Source organism: Heterocephalus glaber, unplaced genomic scaffold (assembly GCF_053883595.1).
Source record: "Heterocephalus glaber isolate CG9 unplaced genomic scaffold, H.glaber_assembly_v1.0 deba00001571, whole genome shotgun sequence".
NCBI lineage: Eukaryota > Metazoa > Chordata > Mammalia > Rodentia > Bathyergidae > Heterocephalus > Heterocephalus glaber.
Window position 1 is genome coordinate 10,482,070 of NW_028258356.1, and position 25,318 is coordinate 10,507,387.

Genomic DNA, 25,318 nt, shown 5'->3' on the forward strand with positions numbered 1-25,318 from the left:
AAGCCAAGTCATCAGCTTGCTTTAGAATATTTCCTCTTTGTCTGATCGTCACTCTTAAGAGAAGCAAGTGCTCAGCATTTAGCCCTAGCAACCTTCCCACCCGGCAGCTAAACTGGGAAGAATGTGAACACAGTGTTCTAACCTCATCCATACCACAGGCAGTTCTTCAAGGGAGAAAAACACACTTCACAGCCTTTCATTAGATAAATTTGCTTTCCACATAGAGCGCCATCTTCTGAAGAATAATGTAGAATAGCTTTTCTCTAGAAAGTTTTTATGGCTTTGCCTTTTCTTGAAGAAAACTCATGTTCTCCTTAAATGCTGGCAATTCAATACTAATCATTAATGTTCTATAAGTCTCTGTGGTGTTGTATGATGTGATAATCTACTATTGATAACCTGAAGAAAACTCTCTAGGGAATTATAAAGGCAGGTGGAAAAAAGGTAGAGTCATACCACAGAACAGTAATATTTGTGTTTCTAACAAAATTTTTAAAATTTTTTGAGTTGAACATACTAATTCCTTACAATCATTCCAATGGGTAACTTTTGTCAAGTTCCCATTCAGTCTGTATCCATACTTGTCAGAGTATTTTAAATGAGTGGCTCAGGGAAGGGGCTGTTGGACAAATGAGCTATTGTCACCAAGTTCAATCTGCTATCTTTTCAGTGTCCAAGGAATAGATGATGTCTCTAGGACTTCAGATTTTCAGGGACAGCATTCAAGAATTTTCAGCAATGTTTAGAGCCTTCCCTCAAATATGCTGAGGAAAGAAACCAGAACTCATTACTCATTCAAGAAATGCTTATTGAGGTCCTACTTTTGTGCCATCAAGTTCTTGGCTAATCCTGAGGATATAGTAGGGGACAACGATTAAAAACAGAAATGGTGGGCTGGGGATTTAGCTCAGTGGTTCTGCCGCCTGTCTCGCAAGCACAAGGACCTAAGTTCGATCCCCGGTACCAAAAAAAAAAAAGAAAGAAAAGAAAAACAGAAATGGTACCTATCCTCATAAGGCTTAGAGCCTATGAGGAAAAATAGACATTCATAAGTCACAAATGTGAGGATGAAGTGAAGTTTCACAAGGATTATAAAAGGAAAAGCTGCTTTAGGATAAGGAATCAAAAGAATTTCCTTGAGGAAATGATATTAGAAGTGAACTTTATTAAAGAGATATAGAGTCATGAAGAGAAAGCATGAAGCCCCCAGGAATTGTGCACCCCATGTCTCTGGGTGGAGAAGAAGTAGTGGAGATGGAGAAGGGAGCTTGGATGTGCAGGGTGGGTGTCCCCACATGTATGTGAAACTTTTCTAGTGCACATTGGAGCTCACTCTGTGAGAAGAGAAGGGGCCAGGGCAAGGAGCAACTCCATTCCTTTACCAAGTCCTATTGCAGTACCCCAAGGCATCTGTGCATTTTACATGGAAAGCTGCATTCCTTGGCCATTATAAATGATTATTTGTCAAATACAGTATAAGAATAAAAATATATATCTTAACAGTTTCTGTTTTTAACAAAACATTTTAAGAGTTAGGCAGACTGTATAGCTTGCCTTTGTAGTTTTAATCTGGACCAATATTACAGGAAGGTCTGATACTATGGTTTATAAAATTTTGCATAGCTCACAAAATTCCATCTTACTGAAATCATCTTAAGAAGCATGGATTTCCTGTTTATAAAAATCACATTACAGTAATCAGGAATTTCCATTATGCAAAGGAACACTGGAAAAGGCCATAGGAAAAATCAAGTTCAAAGAAAGACAACCCATCTAGTGACCTTTTTGCCTCCCTGCATAAGCATAAACACTATCCAAATATCATTTTACTTATATTTTGTGAAATTATACATTTATATGTGGAGATAGAAGTAGAAGACATGAGAGCTGATGATTTCAAGAATTAGCAAAATGCTAGTTTTCTCTTCATAAGGTTTATTTGGGTTTCCTAAATATAGAGCCTCAAGTTCAAATGAAGCATTTCCACTGAGTGAAAAATGTCTCCTGCTCTGAATTCTGCCACAGTTCTTGCTACACATCCTACAGCAAGAAAACACGCACTGTCTTAGGGTATCTTTCTGACTACAAAAACATAGAGGCTGATCTAAACTTCTCAAGGATGAAGCATCTTATATAATGTCAATTCCAAAGAAATCAGTGTATATAATAACATTATTGGAGTTTGTACTAAGATCTGAAATACTGATGTGTGGAGAGTAAGTTTAATAACAAATTTGCTACATAAGAAGCAATACAATCATCACAGAATTATATTACTTTGTGTCATTTTCCTATATGCAGTCTAATACTGAAGCCATAGTTTGTTTTTATTTTCTTTTTCCAGTATTGTAAGGAAGCCAGATGACCAAGGTAGAAGTTGATCTCTCCTGCAAAGCTACTTATCTTCTTGACATGCAGAGTGCTAGCTGATTTCAGAGTTTTGCAGCCTTATGAAAGCGAACCATATATGGTCATCAGTGAACCAAACTATCTCTCTAGAAGGACAAGGATAAGGAGAATTGGAATTCAAATTTAAAAAATTTTTGTAGTAGCAAACAAACCGTAGTGTTCAAAGTTTGTTTTTCTCATTGTTGTTTTAGAACAGGACATACTGCAAAATCTCAAACCAAACATGACATATAATAGTTATTAAAAATATGATGGATCTTTATAAAAACATTGTCTCTTTTTTCAAATAGAAAAACAAAGGATTCATTGTTTTATCCTCTTCTCAGGCACAGGCTCAGCAATGCCACGTAAGGATAGGAAGCGAGGAGCAAAGAGCAGGCAACATCCCTGAGAAATAAGTATGTTTTTATTTTTAAATTGAGAGGGAAGGACTGAGACTTTTCCAACTAAGAAAACCAAGAAGCAGTACCTCATGTCCTGAAAGATTTACCCAGACCTTTGACAAGTTCTAGAAATAGTTCAAAATCAGGAAATAGAAAGAGATTCCCTACTCCTGGAGTACTTCCAAATCTCTCCCTCAATTATCCTAAGATTATTTTAACTCACAAACTTCCCGATGCTTAGATAGCAGAATGTTTCTTTATAAGACATGTAGATATTTTGAAGCAAGTACTTGCACATAATAGGGAGTTAATGAGAGTAAAATGGATTCTGGCTAAAATGACTCAAACTGGGTGAGTCTGGGGTAATTTAATTGAAGAACATGAACCCTAGTTAGGCATACGCCATGTAAGAGGGCCTCTATTCTCATATTGGTTTTGTTTTTGTACTCCTGCTGAATTGTCTTTATATGACTAACAGCACCCATTTGTCATATGATATGTACCCCAAAATCCTAACAGTGTTACAAATAGCAATGTTACTTGTGTTATTTCATCAAGTAGAAATGTTTAAAATTTTTTAAAAGAAATATCTTATTAGGGACCTTTCCTCTGGCATAGATAAGAGGCCAAGCCCAAATCTCCAGAAGGGGGGAAAAAAATCAGTCAAATTTGCTCTTTGCAACTTTGTTTGCTTTACTGAATCATATGACTGCTTTTTTGTTGTTGTTGTTGTTAATCAGCTCACACAAACAGTTTATCCTTGGTAATTCCACCGAACTCTTTGTAGTCATCCAGAAAGAATCAAACATAATTACTGCTTATCCTATGCTCACGTGTTTGTCCTTTCTGAAAGATTTTCCAAAGAACAGGAGAAATAAACTTGAATTACAGAAGAATTTCTCCTTAAAACCTGAACAGGGAAATATTCAGATTATGCAAACAGAATGTACTCCTTCCTCTACTAAGTGTGGAACTCAAACCCACACACTGCTGCTATCTTTACTTGCTCATAAACCTGCCCCGTCTGTGAAATCTTTCTTTGCAGTCTCCTCATTCTGCAGTGTTTGTATATGCATTCCCACATTTTTGGTCAAGCAGCTCCCAGTTCCATAAAGACCATTTGGCAGTGTTAGAAATGATGCTTGGAATTCAGTGGTTTCCCCACCACCACCATGAAAAATGCTTTCCATTTAATCCATAATAATAGCATTTTGCATTTATTTTTTTGTCCCTTCAAAGCACTCTCCCACCATTAATGAACTAAATCAGCCTTTGCTATTTTACGATCTGTCTCATTAAAACGGGGTTGATTTTCTCTATGGTAGTCACTTATGTAAAGTTGTTTTCTTCTGGTGAACACTGCTCTTAACTAATGTAAATTTATTTTTAAATTGTGTGCTCACGTAGAAAATTTTCCCAGAATATATTTTTAATGTTGCAAGCGTACTACAGCATTACAGGGAGCATTTTAATCTATACAGACATTTTAAACTATGAAGGCACATATACTCTTTAATGTAGTCCTAAGTATTTATAAATTATTTATAAAGATCTCCTAAGTAAATATGTTGAAAGTGCCAGAGATAGAAATGAAAATTGTTTGCTTTGTGAACCCTATTACTATTTAATTATTTGTATACTGGTAAGTGATTGATTTGCCAATGAAATGAGGCTTATACAGTACGTGCATAAGAAAAAACTGCATTTGGCAAAGAAATTCTGAATTCTAAATCTCCCATGTTTTAACTGTGCTGTCTCTGCTATTATTTGACAATTTTACATATGTACTTGATGGTTTGATAGAATGTGGGAAGGAAATGTTTCTTGGCAAATAAGTTCATGGACATTTCCAAGTTTAGGCAGAAATAGGATCCCACAGACCATATATTGAGAAGTTCTGTAAACACTGATCAGTTGTCTACCATCTTCCATTGCCCCTTCTTTGGGTAAGAAACTTCTGATTCCTATTGAAGAACCTCCCTATTCTTCTACTTTTAGTCATTAGCTTCAAAATGAATTGAGACAACCCCAACTCCAAAGGTTGGTGTGCCTTGCTTTCCTCACTGATTTGAGGATGGCTGTATAAATTGGGTCTAAGCCAGCCTAGCTCATTACATTCTGTTTGGCATAGAAATTAATATAGAGCAACCATTTCATCTATGTTGGTCCACTCAGAGTAATCTTGGGACTTTCCCTGGGAATTTTGGGTATAGACTTTTTCCCCTTGGATGGTATTATGAGATCCCATGAGGCTTATAGCTGGTGCTGTTATTTGCATTCTGAAATACATAAAAGGAAAGCCCAGAAAGGCTGGGAAAGCAATTGTGTGGAATTTGATTTGAGGAGGACTTCATAGAAAAGTGAGCAGAGATAGGCAAACAAGGGATCTTGTTGTTATGATTGAATTTGTATGAGATAAGGAAAAGACGTAAGACCAGAGACCCCAAAATACAGGAACTCAAAAGACATAATTTATTTTTTAAGTTCTTTATCTTCCTCATATCCATATATAGGTGAGTAGTAAAGATCGGTAGGTAGTTTGAACACATGAGGTCACCTAGGGACCCTGAATCGTCCTATTGTGTTATTCCGCTATCACCCTAGAAACTGTCTTTATGTTGCAAAGTAAAACTGCTTCACTACTAAACTATCACATCCATGATTCAGTCACAAGAAAAAGGAAAGGCACTCTGGAGTCCATACAGACATTTTGGGCCTCACCATTCTTTTCTACTGGGATCTACCCTGTACATTATAGGATGTTCAGCAGAATCCCTGACCTCTATCCCCTAGATTTCCATAGCATCCCCTCCCTTCAAGTTACAACAGTCAAAAATATTCCCAGACATTGCCCAGTGCTTTAATGATATGCTATAGAGTCTACATACACCCTTCTTCTGCTCACATCTAAGAGCCCATGGGTAGTCATACTGAGTGAGAGGAGCTAGGAGAAGTATTTTTAACTGAATCAACTAGCTCCCAGATAAAATTTCAGGGGTCCTATTGTTATTTTTACTTTATACCATTTTGAAATGAGTTTTCAGTCAGTTGAAATTCAGGGTCCTAATTGATATAACTACATTGCTTTCTTTGTCCAAAATATAAGTTGAAATTCAGTAAACATTATCCAAAGAAAAAAGGATGAAAGGAATACCACCTGAAGTTACTCAGAAGCTGGGTATGGGTTCAGAAAGGATTAAACACAAAAGTTGAAATGTGTCTATTTCTTATTGAGCAAAGTCTTTGGCTGAAATGGAAGAACCATGGTCACCAGGGTCCAGGGTCACTGTGATAGTTAAGAAAGAAGGCACTGTTGTGCAAAATTATCAAAATGAAAACAGCAGGCATCTTGCATTATTTGGCTTTGAACTGCAGCTTTCTGATTCTCACTGTAAATACAAAAAGCCTTTAGTGGCTCCTTTATATCTCACACAAAAGGATCATTGCTTAGAGCCAGCTGTTTGGCAATTATATCTCTATGAAGTTGGAATAATTTGACATTAGAACTGCTTAAGGGAAGAAGGGGGTGACAATGATCTAGGGCATTAGAGTAGAGTATAGAATTGCAATGGAGGAAGTTCCCACTTTACAAGTAAATGGTCTTTCCAAATTGCATCTTCAAGCACATAGTTCTGAATTGAAAACACATTTTCCCATAGGAATATTGTTTTTGTGTTATTAGAGTACCACAAAAGCCCTCCAATATCAGAAAAGACAGTACAAAAGAAAATGCTGCAGGGCAAAGGAAGATTTGTCTAAACATACTGATTGAGAAACTCATCAGTAAAATCTTCAGGGAAGAGGTGACTTTTAAGCCAAGACTAAGGTGTAGAAAGAAAGGGCATTTCAGGCTGAAGGACAGCCAGTTCAAAGACACAACATTTAAATTCTTTGTGAGAACAGTGCATTTCTACCATGAGTAGAACAGTGAGTTTCTACCATGAAGAAAACAAAGCAAGTAAGTTAGGATGGAGCTGTGACTGCCACTGAAGATTTTTAATGAAAAGGGTGGTGTGATCAAATATAGATTTAATGATTATATGAAGAATGCTTTGAAATTGAGGACATGATTGCAAGAGAGATTGGATTTCTGATCTTGAGAGGTGGCAATAGGTTAAAAAGAGAAAATTAACCAGAAAAACACATGCAGGTAAATTGGCAGGACATGGTAGCTATTTATGGGAGGTAGAGAAAGACCTAAAGGGGGCCTGAGAGTTTTTGACATTTTGGACTAGAAAACTGGAATCATAGCATAAGTCAGGCTTGAAGGGAAGAGAACAAGCTCAGTGGTTTCTGTCTGGAGAATAATAGAAGAATTGATGTAATTGTGGTTTTTAGTACAGCACATGGGCTACATGTACGTTTCTGAAAACTTACCCATTAGGTCCCTGTTATTGAAGGAAAACCACTTACTGAATTTTGTGCTTAGCTCCAAAGTTTTTCTCCAAGTTTACTTTGTGTGCTCTTTCAGGGACTCAGCTCTACATGTTGAAACCAGTGCCAGTGACACCAGTATTGGTAAAGATAATGCATTCCAGAACCAGATTCTGTGGTCAGAAATTTTGTTTCACAGAGGTAGCAATAATTTTGGAAATGTAGAATATTTGAGAAAAGGAGTGAAAAGACCTACTAAGCATGCTAAAATAATATCAAATATGAGAAAGTCATAAAATAAAACACGTCTTTGAGGGCCTTAAGGCAGAGAAAAGGAAAGAAGAAAATAAAGTTGTATCAGCTCATATCAAAGAGAAAAAAAGAGGAGGAAGAATACTGTGATGATGCCAGCTGTGGCAAAATCAAGAATATCTGAAAGAGTTTCCAGGGTGTCTTCTGATCTCCCCTCCAAATCTCTCTATTTCCACCTCTCTAGAGGCAAAGTCCTCAAATCAACCAAGTCTTTGTACATCGTGCTGGAGTAGAGGAGAAGCACAGGTGGTAAATAGGGATGTATACTGTTACCAAAAGAGGGTGGTGGATTTAGTGTATTCAGGCACATCAGGTGGAGGTAAGTGGGATGGAGTGTAATACCTAAAGGAGGAGATAGTTCATTCTACCTAGGGCTAGACATTACACTTTTAGGGCTGGATCAACCTACTAGAAATTGGTTATTGGAAGGAACCCTTAAGAAAGCAAGTTCATGTATTAATGTGAGTGATATATGTGCGAAATCTTTCACTCAAAATTAATGCATTAATTAATGTAGGCACAATGAACAAAAATAATGGCATCAAACCACAGGTTGTCTATTCAGGAGGGGCTGTCAAGCTCCCATAGCTCCAGAATTGCTTCTTCATCTTCAGATTTGCTCACAGGCTGGAGCTGACCAGGTAATCATAAAACTTGTCAAACAAGTTCTATATCTCAATTCTTGAAAATAGCTAGGGAGACTACACCATCATCTGGCCACCCTGGAATCCTCCGCTGCACTCTTACATGGTGCGGTCAGTGTTTCATGCCTTCACTGTCTTGGTGTCCAAGCACAATAAATGATTTGGCAGTTCATATCATTATAGCTTGAACACAATGATTCCCTGTCCTTCACTTTGGAAAGGAAACAGTGGGGGTGGGGGAGAGGATGGAAGGAGGGAGGAATTTTTATAACTAATGGGAAACCAGACTATAAAATTTTCTCACAGTAGGAAAGAGTTAACAGGAAAAATTAAGAGAGGGAATATAGATATTACCTCATTCCAACAATAAGTATTAACTACCCCATCCCTGACAACAACAAATCTCAAGGTCAAAGGATTCATTTTCTCCATGTTTTCATTTTTGGCAGCATAAAGAAAGTAGATACTTCACATATAACATGCCCCAGTGTGTCAACAGTAGCAGGGCTCTGGATGTGCAAAGAAGGCTCAATAAATCATAGTTTTGATTCACACTATCCAACAGCCTCAGTAATAAGATTCCTTTTATAACTTCAAGCTTAACTTTTCAGCTATGAATAATCGGATCTATTAACTTCAAGAGTGGGAGAAAACAGCACAGGATATTGAGGTATTTTCTCATCTCACACTTCAAGACCACCTCATACAGGCAGCAATGGAAGAAATTGTCTTTTATCTCATACATGATTAAATTCACCATTAAGGAACCAGTAGCTTAGAGTATGCTTCTTTCCAAAACTAAGCTGACACTAGCAGAGGTTATCTTACTTCTCTGACAAATGAAAAGACTTCTCTTCACTTGCTAGGGGTGGGCCAGCACCTGCAAAGCCAGAAACATAGCATGTCTCTGACCCATCTTACATTGCCACATCTCTTCCTGACCATTGCCAGGAAAGAGTCTCTCTTATTAAGGACTCATGACTAGATTAGGGCCTTCCGGATACTCAAGGATGCTATTATAGTCCCTAATCATATTTGCAAATTCCTTTTTGCCATATAACATATAGCTTCTGTGGATCAATATGTGATATTTTTGCAAAAGCTATTATTCTGCCTACCATAATTGTGAAATTAAAAACAAAAATTCAATTTGGTATATTAAAAAGGCTTATCAACATATAAAAGTTTAAGAGTGATCTCATTACAGTGTCCTTAAAAAAACTCCTAATTAGAACAGCTATTATGACAAAAGAGAGATAAAGTCTAGCTAACCTGATTTAAAACAAGAGCAAAACCTGACAATGGTGGGTGAAGGATAGCAGTGACACATCAATGACAAAACCAAATGATAGGGCTCAAATGACCTAAAATGAGGCCATGAACATATACACATTTTCTTGGAAATGAAGAATCCTCTTTCTGATCCTAGGTTTTCATTTTTCAGAAAAGCTGGTCACACATCACTAGAAATTAGACATCTGAACAAAAGACCTTTTCTACCAAGTTTTTTTTAAGTCTACTGTTGTTTTAAGATAAATTAAACAAATAAAAAAGATGAAGTATCCCAAGTCTTACATCTGTTTTGGTGGTAATGGAGATTATCTAAATGGGGATGGACAAGATGTCAGTGTTTAGATGATGAAGCTTTCCATGAGCGCTTTGCCTTTGAGAACAGAAGGAATCCACAAGCCACAGAGACATGGAGTGCTGGAGGATAATTGCCCAACTGCGTAGCTTGCATATTTCCCTGTGCTAGTTACATGTTTCCAAACCTAAGGGATATTTAGATGCCACCCATGGTATCTAGGAGCTCTATTCAGAAAAGCAATATCAACATTAGTGAGACTTACAACAGCTTATTTTATCATTTCCATATGATTGTGTCTTACTATACAATCACCAGGACTTTTGAGCATGAAGAAACTGTGAGCTGACAAGGATTTGCTTTGCAGCAGTCTCTAAAACAGAACAAATTTAACTATCCAGAGTCTTATTTTGCAGGAGAGGTGGTCTTTGCCTTTAAAAATCTGTATGTCAAAGCATAGGTGTGAATCATACCTAGGTGGGTATATTTCCATTTAGAGGGCTCAGCCAATAGTTAGGAGAAAGGAGCAAGTTCTAGATCTCAGAAAAAGTTATTAATGAGCTAAGCAAAGGAGTTAGAGTCCAGGACAAGGTTTCAGTGCAGTGAAAGAACGAAAAAACACTTATAAAATAAAGCTAATCAGGGAGCAGATGAAAAATGAAAAAATAGAGAAGCAATCTTTAAGACTTCAAATTGCTGGACCAAGAATATGGAGCTAGAGGTGTAGCTCAGTGGTAGAGTCCATATGTGTGAGGCCCTGGGTCTCATGTCATTACCACCCTCCAAAATAAAATTGGGTATGTGTCAGACACTGTATCAGTAAATGCAAGTAGTGAATACCACAAAGTTTCCGTTCTTCAGGACTGAGAAATACAGAAAACCCTTTTAAAAATATAGTTTTCTCTTTTAAAATTATGTGGGCAGTAGACTAGATTAAAATGTTCTCAACTCATGGTATGGAAGAGAGGAGAGAACATTTGGGAGGCTTAGCAATAGATATTTGGACAATTTAACATTTTTTTATCATAGACTTTTGATGTTTTTGTACAATGAACATAAATTACATATAAAATGCAACAATGTTTAAGAAAACAGTAGAGAAGTTTTCCTTTCCATTCTGAGCACTGGTTCCTAGTGATCTAAAAGTATGTGGTTCATCCGGTAGTAATGGAGCTGTGAGTGGGATTTCCTCACTCTCCAGTGACACAACTTTCTACATTGACCTAAGGCGGCTTGGGGAAATGCTCAGAGAATCCCAACCCCCTTTTCTTATCACCTCTGTGTGTTCTCTTTTCCTTGAATCCCTGAAGGAAGCTCTTTCCTAGGAATATTCAGGTGTCCCCCTGGCCCCCACAACTTCTCCTTCTTCAAAGGTTAAATGTCACTTCCACTGAGGCCTCACCTGAACAATTAAAAAATTTCATTCCTACCTGGCGAGTCACTACACCATCCCTGGTGTTCTCTATTAGATCTCTACTCTGCTCCTTTCTTGCAGAGCACCCTTGTTCTACTTTCATAGTTGTCTCATTTCTTTCTGAACCTATTCATTCCCCCACAAGTCTGAAGTGCCATGGTGAAGACTGAAAGAGTCTGTTGTGTTTGCTGCTGCATCTCTGGAGCCTAAAGGTGCTCATCACATCTCGGGCACTCAATTAATACTGATAGAGTAAATGAATAAATGAACAAAAGAAATGACTCCTTTGTCCTCTTTCCATCAAGTTTTATTCCCATGCAGTGGTGCACTGCAGCCAAGCACTCAGCCAGCTCACAAAAACAAATGGTTATGTTTTCAGAGAATTTGCAAGCCAGTTGTTACACTGTTTGTGGCTTAAAATTGGCCATGGTGAGCATATTTGTACCACAGAAATCTGCAAATGTTTCATGCTTTCCCTCAGAGATCTGGTTTACCATCACACCACTGCCCTCTCTCTCAAATCCAAATGTAAATATTCACATAACATGGCAAAAACACGTCCCACAGGTTACTTAAGAATTCCTATGAATAAAAAGGCTTGAAATTTTTGAAAAATAATAAATCTATTCTGTGTAATTATTTACCTTTTGGAAATTCTTGGTCCTTTTATAAGCTAAATTATGATCTAAAATATGTGTCTCTGATCTCTTAAAATTATTTGTTTCTGTTTTTCAGATCCTTATGTGAAGATTCATCTGATGCAGAATGGCAAGAGGCTGAAGAAGAAAAAGACAACAATTAAAAAGAACACACTTAACCCCTACTACAATGAGTCATTCAGCTTTGAAGTACCTTTCGAGCAAATCCAGGTAATGTCAGGCATAATTTTGTCCTCCCATTCAATTTCACTCCTTCAGAGCACATAAATTATACACACAGAGCTTGTAAATTATCAGTTCCCATGCCTTCATTAGAACTGCCATTCTTATTCCCATGCACATCTGATGCTTGAACTACATCAAGTGGGACATGATAAAATATACAGCACAGAATGCACTGATTCATCAGCTAAAAACAGCTGGTCTTCTGTTGAGCAGAAATAAGGTAGAAAAAAGAAAAGAAACAAAACTTTCCTAACTCAAAAGCTTCAACTCTGAAGCTTAAAAGTGAAGAGAAAATGACCTTCCACTCTTTACTCACAGACTATCATAATTAATTCTCTTTATCACACCTTTAGAGCAAAAAACAGAGCTAAGAGAAGAAATGTTTTTAGTTGATGTTAACTATGCAACATCTTTAATCTTTATCAAAATGACTAACAATAGAAAAATTAGGCTTAATTTCTTTTTTAATTAAATTCAGCTTCTTATGTCTGACTTAGAATGGATGAGTGTTTTTAGAGAGAAACTTGTTAAATAATATTATGATATACAGAACTCACTCCTCCACCAGAAATTTAAGAGCTTGTATTCTTACTTTATTTATTAAATATATCTTAGCTATTTCTAATTTTTTTCTTTCCTTTTTGGCAATCTAGGTATAAACCCAGAGCCTTGCACATGCTAAGCAAGCACTCTGCCACTGAGCTATTCCCCCATCTCTCTATTATTTTTAAGGCTTTCTGCAGTGAAAAGTGGTTTAGCAAAATAAATATTTAAACCTTTTACATTAAAATACAAAAAGTAATATTATGATAGGAAGCATCCCATTAAAAGATCTTGTGGTTAACATGTTCAAAATAAAATGCTACCTGTAGCCACAATGATAGTAGGTGATCTTTTGATTTAGGGATTTAAAATAATACTTAAAATAATACTTAAATTTTCACTCCATATCCCTAGTTAGACTATAAGAATTCAAAGTTCACATCTGATAATTATGGGTTATTTCTTGGTACTCTTTAATGGGTATCAGGAGTCAAATGCATAAAGCACCACTATTTTTACATTTTGTTAAATAACTGTTGTGGGTCTATCTTGTCAGTGATATAAATGTTTGCCTATAACTTTAAATAGAAATAAAAAATATACAAAAAAATTGTAACATGGAACCTTCTAAAACTCCAGAATAACAAAAGTCAGCAAATAGTTTTCATTTCATATTGTAAACTTTCTTTGTGCTACAATTCTATACCTTTAAAAAGAAATGTTCTTTTTGACTACCTATTATAGAAAATATGAATATATTGAAAGTACAGCACATTAACAGAAGTCAAATTTTGGGTTTTGGGGACAGCAACTTAGAGATGACAGAGAAAATATGAGCTCAATGTAGAGTATATTAGCCATGAAATAATAAGAATTCCTTTAACTGTGTCAGTCTTTCTCTGCTCATTTTGTTCTGATAGGTTTTTGTTTTCTAGACTAACACTTTCCTACTCTTTTTTTCCCTAGAGAAAATAATTGAGTTTATCTCTTGCTAAAACAAGGGTTTAGGTTTCCCTATCCTCACATTATAAAATTATCTGATTCCCAAAAGCATATGAAAATGTTATCATCTATACACAAGTAACAGAAAAAAACTACACATGCAGCTCAAAGACTTAATTCAAGGTCTTTACAAGGATACTTTGTCTTGAATGCCACTATCAATTTATTTCTCAGTGGAATAAGCAAAACTTACTCCAAACTGTGAAAACTCCTGTTACCTTTATGTGTAATGTCCCTCATGCCATCCCCTCATGAATTTGCTTGGGACAAGTTCTGAGAATTGAAGCATCAAATACCATCTTGTCCTTGTTTCCAAACACCAGTCGGTGGGTAGGTGATTTTCTTAGCAATGGAATCACTCCAAAGCCTGCACACCAGTCCTTGGAGTAAAAAGTCCACTGAAGGAGTATAACTCAGATCTGATCCTGGTTTTCATAATTATGTTTTCTGCTCTCCCTAACTCTGGCCATAAAATGGTATGCATTCCAATTTACTTTAAACTTCTTTATGTTTACACTCAATTTTTAGATTGGAGTCATCATATATTCTAATTAAGTAAATTTATTACCTAGGAACCAAACTGAAATGTACTTTTAAAAAGTATTTATTCTATACCACAATGATATGGGTTTGTTTTCATCAGTTCAGTCAGTCCAAAATTAGTTATTAAGTAAACCCTCTCAATTGATGAAATCATCCTGTATGGCCTAAAATGTTATATCCATTTGATGTCAATGCCAGATATACAGTAGTTACTTAATATATGTTTACTGAAAGAATATATGCTCAAGAAAAAAAATCTTTATTTAGTTACTACTTTTTAAAGATTTTCACTATACTGGCACATATTATACTCACAACCACATGATCAGCTGAAATTCTGTATTAGTTTTATGTGAAATGCTAGCAGTTGCCTATTCAAATCAGATGATAGCACACGGTTACTTGGAAATTTTAACCAAAACAAACAAACAATAAAGCATGGCCTAAGTGCCAATAACAGAGCTCTCGCAGAAGACATATGAAACAATGGATTTAGATGATAGCACAATTTGCTCCACACAGCATGGCATAATGGTTTATAGCACAAGTTCTGGAAGCCAACTTACTCATTCCTTATGCAACCTTATGCAAAAGTTATATAACTTTTCTGAGCTTAGCATCCTTACCTGTACAAAGGCAATATTACTGGGATCCATTGTGAGAAATAACTGTGTTAGTCCATTTTTAAAGATAGGATAAAAATTTTAGGATAATCTGGAATATATAATAAAAATTAACATTTAAGTATTAAGGGAATGAATGACAGTGATGATGGTGATGATGATGATGCGGTGGGAAAATAAAAACTGGACCAAAGTTTTCATGTTGAAGTCATTTTCAGCCTCATCCTAGTAGTTGGGGGTCCATTCTTATCTCAAATTCCTTATTTCAAGGAAGCTTAGTAATAGGACTGTAGAGCTATCGGCTTCATGTGTATTATGTGCTCTTTTTCAGAAAGTGCAAGTGGTGGTAACTGTTTTGGACTATGACAAGATTGGCAAGAATGATGCCATCGGCAAAGTCTTTGTGGGCTACAACAGCACTGGCGCGGAGCTGCGACACTGGTCAGACATGCTGGCCAACCCCAGGCGACCCATCGCCCAGTGGCACACCCTACAGGTAGAGGAGGAAGTGGATGCCATGCTGGCCGTCAAGAAGTAAAGGAAAAAAGAAGCCTTTCTGCATTTGCCCACATAGTGCTCTTTAGCCAGTATCTGTAAATACCTCAGTAATATGGGTCCTTTCATCTTTCCAGCCATGCATTCTTAACACAATTCAGTGGTACTTCAAATCCTGTTTTAATTCCCACAAATTTAAGTGTAGAGAGCCCCTATGCCCTTTATCATACCACTGCCCTCCAAGTCTACTCTTCTTTTAAGCAATATGATGTGTAGATAGAGCATGACCAAAATTATTTATTGTATCTCACCACTGTATATACCAGTATGCTAAAGATTTATTTCTAGTTTGTGTATTTGTATGTTGTAAGCGTTTCCTAATCTGTGTATATCTAGATGTTTTTAATAAGATGTTCTATTTTAAACTATGTAAATTGACTGAAATATAGGAGAGCTGATAATATATTATATGGTGAATATAGTCTCAACTGCATTCCAGCAAAAATATTAACTTGCAAGGCACTAGCACAGTTAAACAGACATCTTAAAGGACAACTTAAACCTAAGCTTTCTATTGAATCATTTGAGTATCAAGATACGCTTACACCACATATTTGGTGGGCAAATCCAATTTTGTAGAATTCCTTCACAGGCAAAACAGCATGATCTGAGCAGCATGATCTGAGCAGCATTGAGGCTGACGTCAAGGAGGCATAGCCACAAACCAGAACAGTATCTGTCTGTGCATACCTACAAAGCTAAAATCATGGCTTCACTCTTGCATTTGAGGAAGCAACTGAACAGGAGTCAATGAATTCATATTATTACATATAAAGTAACACGATGGTGTTCATATGTGCATACATGTGCATGCGTGTATGCGTGTGTATGTGTGTCTGTGTTGCTCACATTTGTTTGTTTGGGGATGGGGTGGGGAGAAGTTGAGGGGAGAAATCAGCATTTCTGAAATATTGCCTGATGATTTAAAAAGAAAAAAAGCTCTCCATTATCACCTTTCTATAAAATGTGCATCCTGTGAATTCTCCTCCAGATTTCACAGCTCTATGATTCCAAAAGGTTTGCACATTAGACTTTGTAACAAAATATTTTATTATACAAAACCAGATAGAAGGAATGCAGAATATTTTTAACACAGCAATCTGTGCTTATTACACAAAATTACTTTGTGGTAAACAGACAGTATTGTAATCCCGTCACAAGATGAAGAAAAAAATAGAATCAATTAGCCATAGTTCTGAATGCACTTCAATTAAGCCAAAAAAGACAGCTAGTGATCTTTTTTATATGCTCTTTTTACTTAAATAAGTTTTAATTTGTCCTTTAAACAAAGGTGAAACAAAACCAAGAACAAGTTCTAGAAAACTGAAGCAACCTCTTATGTACACTAGACGCTTGATTGAGGAGTTTTTAAATGTTTTCAATGTTATTACGTAGTAAATGGCACTATTATGAAGCTACTAGTCATTCCATAAGTCTTAAAGGACTGCTCTGTGTAACACTGTGACTGCCGTGTGTGCTTAGACACGTAGTTTCCTCAGTGGATAGCACTCAGTTTATTCCGTAGTGATATTGTAACAATACTGCCATTCCCTTCTACTGCACTGCCCGAGGTGTGTGTAGCACAAACAGTTCTCATTACAAAGGACCAATTCAGAACTGATGAGCTATGCATAGAACAAGAAAGACACATAGACTGGGGTGGAACACACAGAATTTTGTCAAGCACTGTGCAATATTCCATATTTTCCCCATTACAGTAGACAACCACTTTGCAGGGCAGCTTACTATATCACACTGCTTCTAGTCTTTTCTCCACTGGCTTCTGTGACCCATTTTAACTTCTAGGCCACAGAGAGTAGTGATGCTCTGACATGGTCATGTACCTTTACACATAGCAAAATATAGTGGAGGAAAACTAAGCATTGGCCTCATGTTCAGTCTTTAGGACATCGCTCCATGTTTTAAAAAAAATCTTGAGAATTCAAAAAGGGCTGATGGTAAACTTTAAACATGGGGTTGGCCATTTCCCAGTAAAACTAGAATACCTGTCATTCTTTCCTCATCAAAGAGGATGCAAGCCCTTTTTCTCTGCAGCCCCATCATAGCAAACTCTTTAGAAATGGAGCAGACACAAAGGACAAAGGGAGAGTAACATCTCTTTTTGATGATGGTCCAAACTTTTTTAAAAAACAGAGGTAACAGAAAATGTACAAGTCATACTAGAGATTAAACATCAGTTTGAATAGAAATTCAGATGAGAATTTTTCTAATTTAAAAGACCAAACTCTACCAAAGAGAGGGAGTTGACTTTTAAAAATTCCTTAAACATTGGGAACTGACATTTAATTTCACTTCTTCAGCTTTAAGTTGTTCACAATGAAACAACACTTTCAAGAGCAGGTTCAAACTGCAGACATTATTTCTTGCATTATAGTACTACTAAGACATTCTCTTATAACACTGCCAACTTGAGATTGTCACCATTGAATTAGTGGGTACTATGTCATCTTTTACCAGCTGCTGACCGAACCTGCTTTATGACCAAGTTTCATCCTCAGATAAGCCACATGTACCTTTCTGACAAAGCTGTGTAAAGTATTAGACTCTGATGCCCTAGAAAGATCCTAGTTGCCTTTGTGTATATTTACTGCCTGCTTGAGTGTTTCTATGTGTGGGTTTCCTCTGTGTCTTGTAGAAATGTTGGGGTGTTTTCTTCTGCCATATGGCTTGTGGCCCGCGAGCCAACTACTTTAGCTGTATTTTATCTTCATTTTTTGATGAGGTGGTTTAAATTTTGTTTCACTTTGTGTAGTGAATTCCACAGTAGTTTTCTGATTGTTGTTAAAAATGACTCAACATATTACACTGATATTCAATAAAAATGTTTTATTTCCTGTTGATGTTGCTGCCTTTCCACTCTTTTTCTTGTCTGACTCTCGTGGAAGGTCTGGGGCCTGCTGATTTTGGGGGACAGCTGGAAGCAGCAGCGGCTAAACAAATACTTACACTGGATGCCAGCTCTGGATCATATCTGGGACCACAGAGTGGCTGCAGGGAAACAACACAGACAGGGGTCCTTACAGTATTGTTCTCAACCTATACTTCTCTGTTCCTATTTATAATCAACTCACTTGGCATAATTTGAACCTTTAAATTTTTCCCAAAATGCGTCCTCCAGTAGTATTACTACAGCATCTAAACCATATAATTTCTCCAGAATGAAATAAAAAACATGATTGCTTTATCTCCATTTTTAGAGGCAAAGGTAACACATTAAATTCCTTGCATACTGCAACAGCTAGAAGTAAACACCTTTCCTACACTAAATTCAGTATTCATCAGATGCCTACTGTGCACAATGTTTGTACTGGATGCTAGAACTCAGTCTCACACTGATACATAAACACACCATCATGCTGCACTATGATGTGTACTTAAAAGTAAGGGCTGTGGCCCCTAAGAACATTCACTAGCCCAATCATAGGGGGCCATGCTCTGTGGTGTGGCACCCTGACCTTCCTTAAGCATGGAAGTACTCATCTTGCAGCAATTAAAAGTGCTACTTGCAGGCTGGGGATTTAGTTTAGTGGTGCTGCCGCCTGCCTCACAAGTGCAAGGGCCTGAGTTCCAATCCCTGGTACAAAAAAAAAAAAAAAAAAAGTGCTACTTGCTAACAGCCGACAGCTGTGTCTCTCTACGGTCTACTGCCCTGGAAGTTGTCTCACCTAGGTTCACCTTTCTCCCAGGAGTAGCCCACATTCCACAGCTAATTCAAATCCCTCTGAAACACTATCTCAGCACCATGGCCCCATGGGGTGGTTGAGACTGCCTTGGCAACTGTTCAACTTCTCCCTCCTTGCTCCTTTGCAGGTGTGGTGCCCAAGAGCACTCCCCATTAAACTCCTTCCTGTTCACCACCATCCCAAAGTCTGTGTCCTAGGGTTCCCATCCCACAACACCAGTCTTGAGGGGGCAATCTCTAGAAGAGTTTTCTAGAGATGATAACACAACAAAGTACCAAAGGAACTAATAGGAGTTACCCAAGTCAGGGAGTGGAAAAGATTTCTGCGAAAGTTCTTGTTTGACAAGTTGACCCAGGATAAAGCCTTTGATGGCTGGCTGCACCATACTTCCTTCAATCAGCTCTATTAGTCACTGCTAAGTTAGGATAGAAGTGAAGCCAAAACTCCTTAAACAGCCAGTTACTTAGACCACTCAATTACTACTGGCTGTAAGGAAGTGATTAGCAAAAAGTCCTAAATGTATGTTCAAAAAGAAAATATAAGAAACACTAGGAGCAATAACAACAACAAAGCCTGTCAGTGTTATAAATACAACTGGTTGTCAGTGGTGAGGAACGTGTTTCTTAAAAAGCTCTTGAAATTAGGTTCAAAATATTTGAAGAATATTTCATAATGAATTATCAAAAAAAACACCCATCTTTGTTTTCATGGCTATTTTCCCAAAAGGCTCCTAGGTCTAAGGCACATACACTTAGGATATTTATTAGGTAGTCAGGAAAACTCAACCACTTCAAGTATTTCAAAAAAGGAATATATTATAGGAAATTGGCCACAGAGGGAACACTAAGTAAGCAGAGACCTTGGGGCAATCCAGACATTAGTAGATAGCACAGCTAAGGGTGGGAGGAGAAACCATAGTGTTAATAGAGCCCAGGCTATAGAGGATGGGTTAGAACCTTGGGGGAGGGGCCATGGAGGCCCCAGTGATGCCAAGACCACCAGAGGTATCAAACACTGGTACAGGGCCAAAAGAGACTCCGCACAGTAGGCTGTGGGAAAGCCAAAAGGCTCTGATCAGTGGCTGCTCACTATTGCTAGAAGGAAACTGACAGAAGCAGAAAGAGGTTCCCTTCTTCTCCTGCCTCCTATCTAGTGATTCTAGGCAAAACAATCTTCAAAGGCTGACATTCTACCCCAAGTATATCCTGTAGCAGACCACAGAAAGGGGGACTAGGGCTGAGAACCACAGCAAGTGATGAACACAGTAGGGAACTTTTAACAAGCTACATTCATTTTTAAGTACTTTAGCTTTTTCCTCACAGGATTCAGGAGGATTCAGATGTTCCTGTCTGAACCAAATACGTCATCCTCCACCTGATGGAACAGATGTAGAGAAATCACATTCTTATCCTATTTATGCAGAGAGCTTAGTCTTACAGATTTGAAAATTTGAACCATAATTGCAGTTACCCCCTCCCTGAAACACATCTTTATTTCATATGCACAGGACCCTTTGATGTTTAGCAACTGACTTCAGTGGCACACAAATCCTTACTATTAAACAGTCAGACAGTGACTTTGGAATACAAAGGTTAAAAAAGCAGCAAAATAAAAATGAGAAATAGCCTGGAACTCAATGTACAAAGAAATTTTCCAAAGCACACAGAACAACAATTATGCAGACAGAACCATCAAAGGAGATCAGTAACAAAAATGCCAGGCCAACCTGCTGATGATTTGCACCTAATTTCTGAGGCTGGCTGTAAGTTATTTACATTTTAAAACCCACATTTCATCCATCCTGATTTCTTCACTCTCCCCAACCAATGCAAATTCCCGAAGTTCCCACATTCATCTTTCTTCTTTGACAGTAACTATCTTGCCAGCCAAGCCTTAACCCTGTGCAAAATGTAATCGCCCTTGCCAGGGCACAGGCAAGGTTACAAAGCATTTCCCACCAAATCAGGTGAGACTCACTGCCTTTTCCACCGTGCACTTTGTGTCTGTCATTTTCTCTCTTGCTCTGGACCAGGAATGCAGCAAATTGTGGACACCCTTTGTAAGAAAGACTGTTTGGGTTGCAAGGACAGGAAACTCAATTTAAACTGGATTAAGGAAAAAAGAGAGCAAGGTGGGGTGGGAAGAAGAGAGAAATTATTGGGTCAACTAACCAGGAAGGTCACTGCGTGATTATATTGAGGAAAAGCTGGACAAAGGGCCTCAAATAATGTCATCATTTTCTCTCTTTGTCACCCATCCTCCCTCTCTTTTTCCCTATCTCCACCCTCTACACTCCAGCACCCTCAGTTTTTATTTCATTATCAAGCTTCTATGTCTCTATGTGGCAACACCCAGTGGCCCATAGTACCTCCAAATTTATATTCTTCCAGTTTGGCATGTCTGCAGAGTCCTTCTTTCACAATTATGTCAGCAAAATTCCCATACCTGTCTTGCATGCCTGGATAACACATCTTTAAAATAATCACTGTGGTCAGATGATATAGCATTTGCTTTGGCAAAATCTAGGTCACATTCCTAGATCCAAAGAGACAGAGATGAGGTAAGGATAGTTTCTCAAAGAAAAATCAGACTGATATTACCAAAACAGAAAAGTAGAGGCTGGGCAGACAAAAACCCCAAACAGCCAAATATCTATTCCTTGGGCCCTGGTATGCTTCAGCCCTAAAAGGAGAAATAGTGACCCCACAAACTCATCTCAGGCCACAGTGGTAGCCTGTCATGCTTCCTTTGGACTAAAGACAGTATAAAAAACAAGCTGTAAGAGTACCCACCAGTTTAGTTAAGGATAGTGCTGATTTCAGCTGTACTATCATCAGTCCTTATTGGAAACATTCATGTGCCTTCCTATTTATTTTCAGGAAAATCAATCAGCTACTATATTTTTTCTTGTTGCTATATAGTCTGTAATTTTTATTTTTAATGGCCACCTGACTTTTCTTCAGGTAGAAAACTTACCCAACCATTTCCCTATCAGTTGTTTAAATTGTTAGGAGTTTATTTCTTAAATAATACCACAATAAATAATTCAGTGGATAAGTAGGTACATAGGTAGATAGAGATCTCCTTTCTACTTATGTTTTTAGGATAAGTTTCTAAACTCAGGATTGTGGGAGGAAAGGCAATGTCAGTTGCCAGTTTAATTTCTTAGAAGGCTCTACCGGAATACACTGCCATTGGTACCACACATCCCAGTTTTGCAGAGGCTCCCCAGCTTAGGCATGGTGATGTTACTGTATAAGGACACATGCCTAGGCACAGGGCAGGTCCAGAGCTGACATGAGTCTCTCAGCTCTGAACCCATCATCTTCTTTACTACTTGAGGCAGCTCTGTTCAAAAATCACAAATTGGTGACATGAAAAAGCACTGGCAGAGAGCCTGAGGAGGAGCTCAGGAGAAAATCTTTAGGAAGATAATGAGGGCAGAATGCGACTCTTCTGGTGACTGTTTCACATCACACACCACAAACTTCCAGTCCCTCCTTTCCCGCCCTCTATTTGCACCATCAACTCTCACTGAGACTTGCATTCTAACCCGCCTTTCAGGGTCACAGAGACCTCACAGATGCCTCCCTGTGCCCGGCCTCACTCCACTCCAGCTCTAACTGTGTGGGGAGAGTGTGGGCCTTGGAGCTAGCCACCCAGGGGCCAGATCCTGGTTCATTCATTGAGCTGTGGGGCCCTAGACAAGTCACTGAATTTTGAGAATTAAAGATAATGGACACTAAAACTTAGTACAAAGTAAACATTCAATGAATGGTGGTGATTTGTCTTTCTAAATCTATCTTAGGACTTGACATATATTATTGGTAAAAAGCCAGATAGTAAATATTGCTTTCTAGGCAATATGCTCTGTCACATCTTCTTGTCTTATTTCTCCATCCTTCTGTTCTTCTTTTCTTTCCTATCCTTTAGAACACGTAAAAGCCATTTGTAGCTGGGAGTGGTGAAGCACATCTATAATCCCAACTGCTCAAGAGACTGAGTGAGGTTGGAGCATTCCAAGTCTGAAGCCAGCCTGGAAACTTAGTGAGAACCTAAAAAGGGGGCTCGCAGGCCGGGGATTTAGCTCAGTGGTTCTGCTACCTGCCTCGCAAGTGCAAGGTCCCGAGTTCGATCCCTGGTACCAAAAACAAAACAAAAAGCAGGGGCTCAGGATGCAGCTCAGTAGTAGAGCACTTTCCTAGCATGCACAGGGCTCTGGGTTTAATCCTAGTGCCACAAAAACATAAAATAAAAATGATTGTAGCTCACAGTCCATTCAAATACAGGCTGCTATAGTTTGCTGACTAGTTTCATGTCATGTTACTGTGTTTTTTCAAATATTCTGTTTCTTATTCCTTCCAGATTAGCATTTAAAATCTATAGCACAAATGCTAACGGCCAGTTCAAGTGTTCTCAATTCATCCCCATTTCCCTCTCTCTGAAGCCCCGCCCCATTTTCTAGCTACACAATTCTCTGAACTTCCATATGGTCTCACATTTCCAGTCCTTCACCAAGGCCCTTCCTCAAGTTTTCGTACCAAATCCAGCGTAGGTGGGTGACACGAGGAGGAAGGGAACATGTGGAGATGCACTTTGGAGGTGGTTTGGGGGTGGAAAGACACGTGGTGCACTGCACCTACACTGTCACACTGGTGTCTCAGGTTAACTCATCACTGCTGCATGACAGCCCTGAAATAGTTCATTCTCTTCCATGTGCCACTGACCCTGAGGCAAATGCTCTTCAGAGCAGCAATGCCTGAAAACCTCACCACCTGCCTTGAACATATTAAAACACATTTTTAATTCAGAAGAAAATGAACACATTTAAGAGTGTACGAGCAATGCTTCTTCTAGCTAATGTACAAACTGTTAGATGATTTATAAGAGGAATTGGAAGATAGGTCCCTAATCTCCTGTCATAGCTGCCTCATTCTCTCACTTTTCCCTAAAATATATGTGGCTGGGCTTTTCACAGCCAGAACTCAGTCCCCTGTGATACAAAGGAGGCAGATTTAGGACACTAATTTACAGGCTGAGTAGCTCAACCTTTCCTCAGCTTCTACCAGGATGATCAGTGTTTGCCTCTGACAGCAGATGGAGGACATGGTCAAGGGAGAAGGCACTAGGCCTCTCTGGCCTCCTTATTTTCACAATGCACTATGACTTCAGCCTCAGCCAGGCCTGAGCTTTCACCCTAAAAAGATTTCCCTATTTGCTGAGAGTTCTTTAGAAAAAGAACATCATTCCCATCTATTGTGTCAACACTCTGAATGAAGTGCTACTTCTTTGGTCGGGAGTCTGTGAGGCACTTAAGTTATTTGGAGCTTGTTATGAATTGAATTATGTCCCCCAAATCCATATATTGAAGTCCTAACCCCCAGTGCTCCAAAGTATGACCGTGTTTGGAGACAGGGCTTTTAAAGAGGTGATTAATTAAAATGAGGCTATTAGAGGACCCCTAATCATTCTGACTGGTGTTCTTATGAGAAGAGGAACTCTGCAGCCACAAAGAGACACCAAGGGATGTCACAAAAGGATGACTCTGTGGACAGGCTAAAAATAAAATAAACATGTGTAAGCCAAGGACAGAGACTTCAAGAACACATTGATCTTGGACTTCCAGCCTTCAGAACTATGATGAAAATATATTTCTGTTCTTTAAGTCATTCAAGCTGTGATATATTGTTATTTTGCCCCTGGCAGAACTTAAAATCTTCAGCCCATGGGAAACCAGCTTTCCCATTACTGCAGACCTCAGCCATCCAGACAGTTCTCTTTCCAGAGTTGTCCAACACAGACTGCTCCACTCAGCCTCCTCGCACTTTCCTTGTCTCACTCCCTGGATAGTACAGTGCCTCTCCTCCAGCCCTATTTACCCCTCCCACTCCACATCTTTCTTTCCTCACACTGACTGCTGTTCTACAAAACTCTAGATGCTGGAAATGGGAGTAAGAGTAGCAGACATGTGCGTGTGTTTCCTTTTCTCAGATACAAGCCGCATCAGTCAGGTCTCTTCAGAGAAACAAGTAACATGGTGGGGGGGTGGGGTGGAGATAGATACAAAACAGATTTTAAAGAATAGCTCACATGATTGTTGAGGCTTGGAGAGTCCAGAACATGATGCAGACTCAGGTAAGAGTTACAATCCAATTACAACTACAAGGCTGTCTGCTGATAGAATTCTTTCTTGCTCTGGGGAAGGCAGTCTTTGTTCTATTCATGTCTTCCACTGATTGAATGAGGCCCACCCACGTTGCTGAAGGTAACTTGCTTTACTCAAAGTCCTCTGACTTAAATGTTAATCTCCTCCAAAACCACCTTCACATACAAACTTTCAGAT

General features: G+C 38.4%; 1 protein-coding gene across 15 annotated transcripts in view; it reads left to right on the plus strand.

The window, feature by feature from the left end:
• Syt1 (synaptotagmin 1) overlaps positions 1-18,130 on the plus strand; it is a 531,406-nt gene extending 513,276 nt beyond the window's left edge. For all 15 annotated transcript variants that reach the window (XM_087192509.1, XM_087192506.1, XM_004844995.4 and 12 more), the window contains 2 exons: positions 11,857-11,990; positions 15,048-18,130. In XM_087192509.1, the coding sequence (XP_087048635.1) occupies positions 11,857-11,990; positions 15,048-15,254 (341 nt within the window). In that variant the 3' untranslated portion in view covers positions 15,255-18,130. The remainder of the gene's footprint in view (positions 1-11,856; positions 11,991-15,047) is intronic.
• Positions 18,131-25,318: the final 7,188 nt, after the last annotated feature.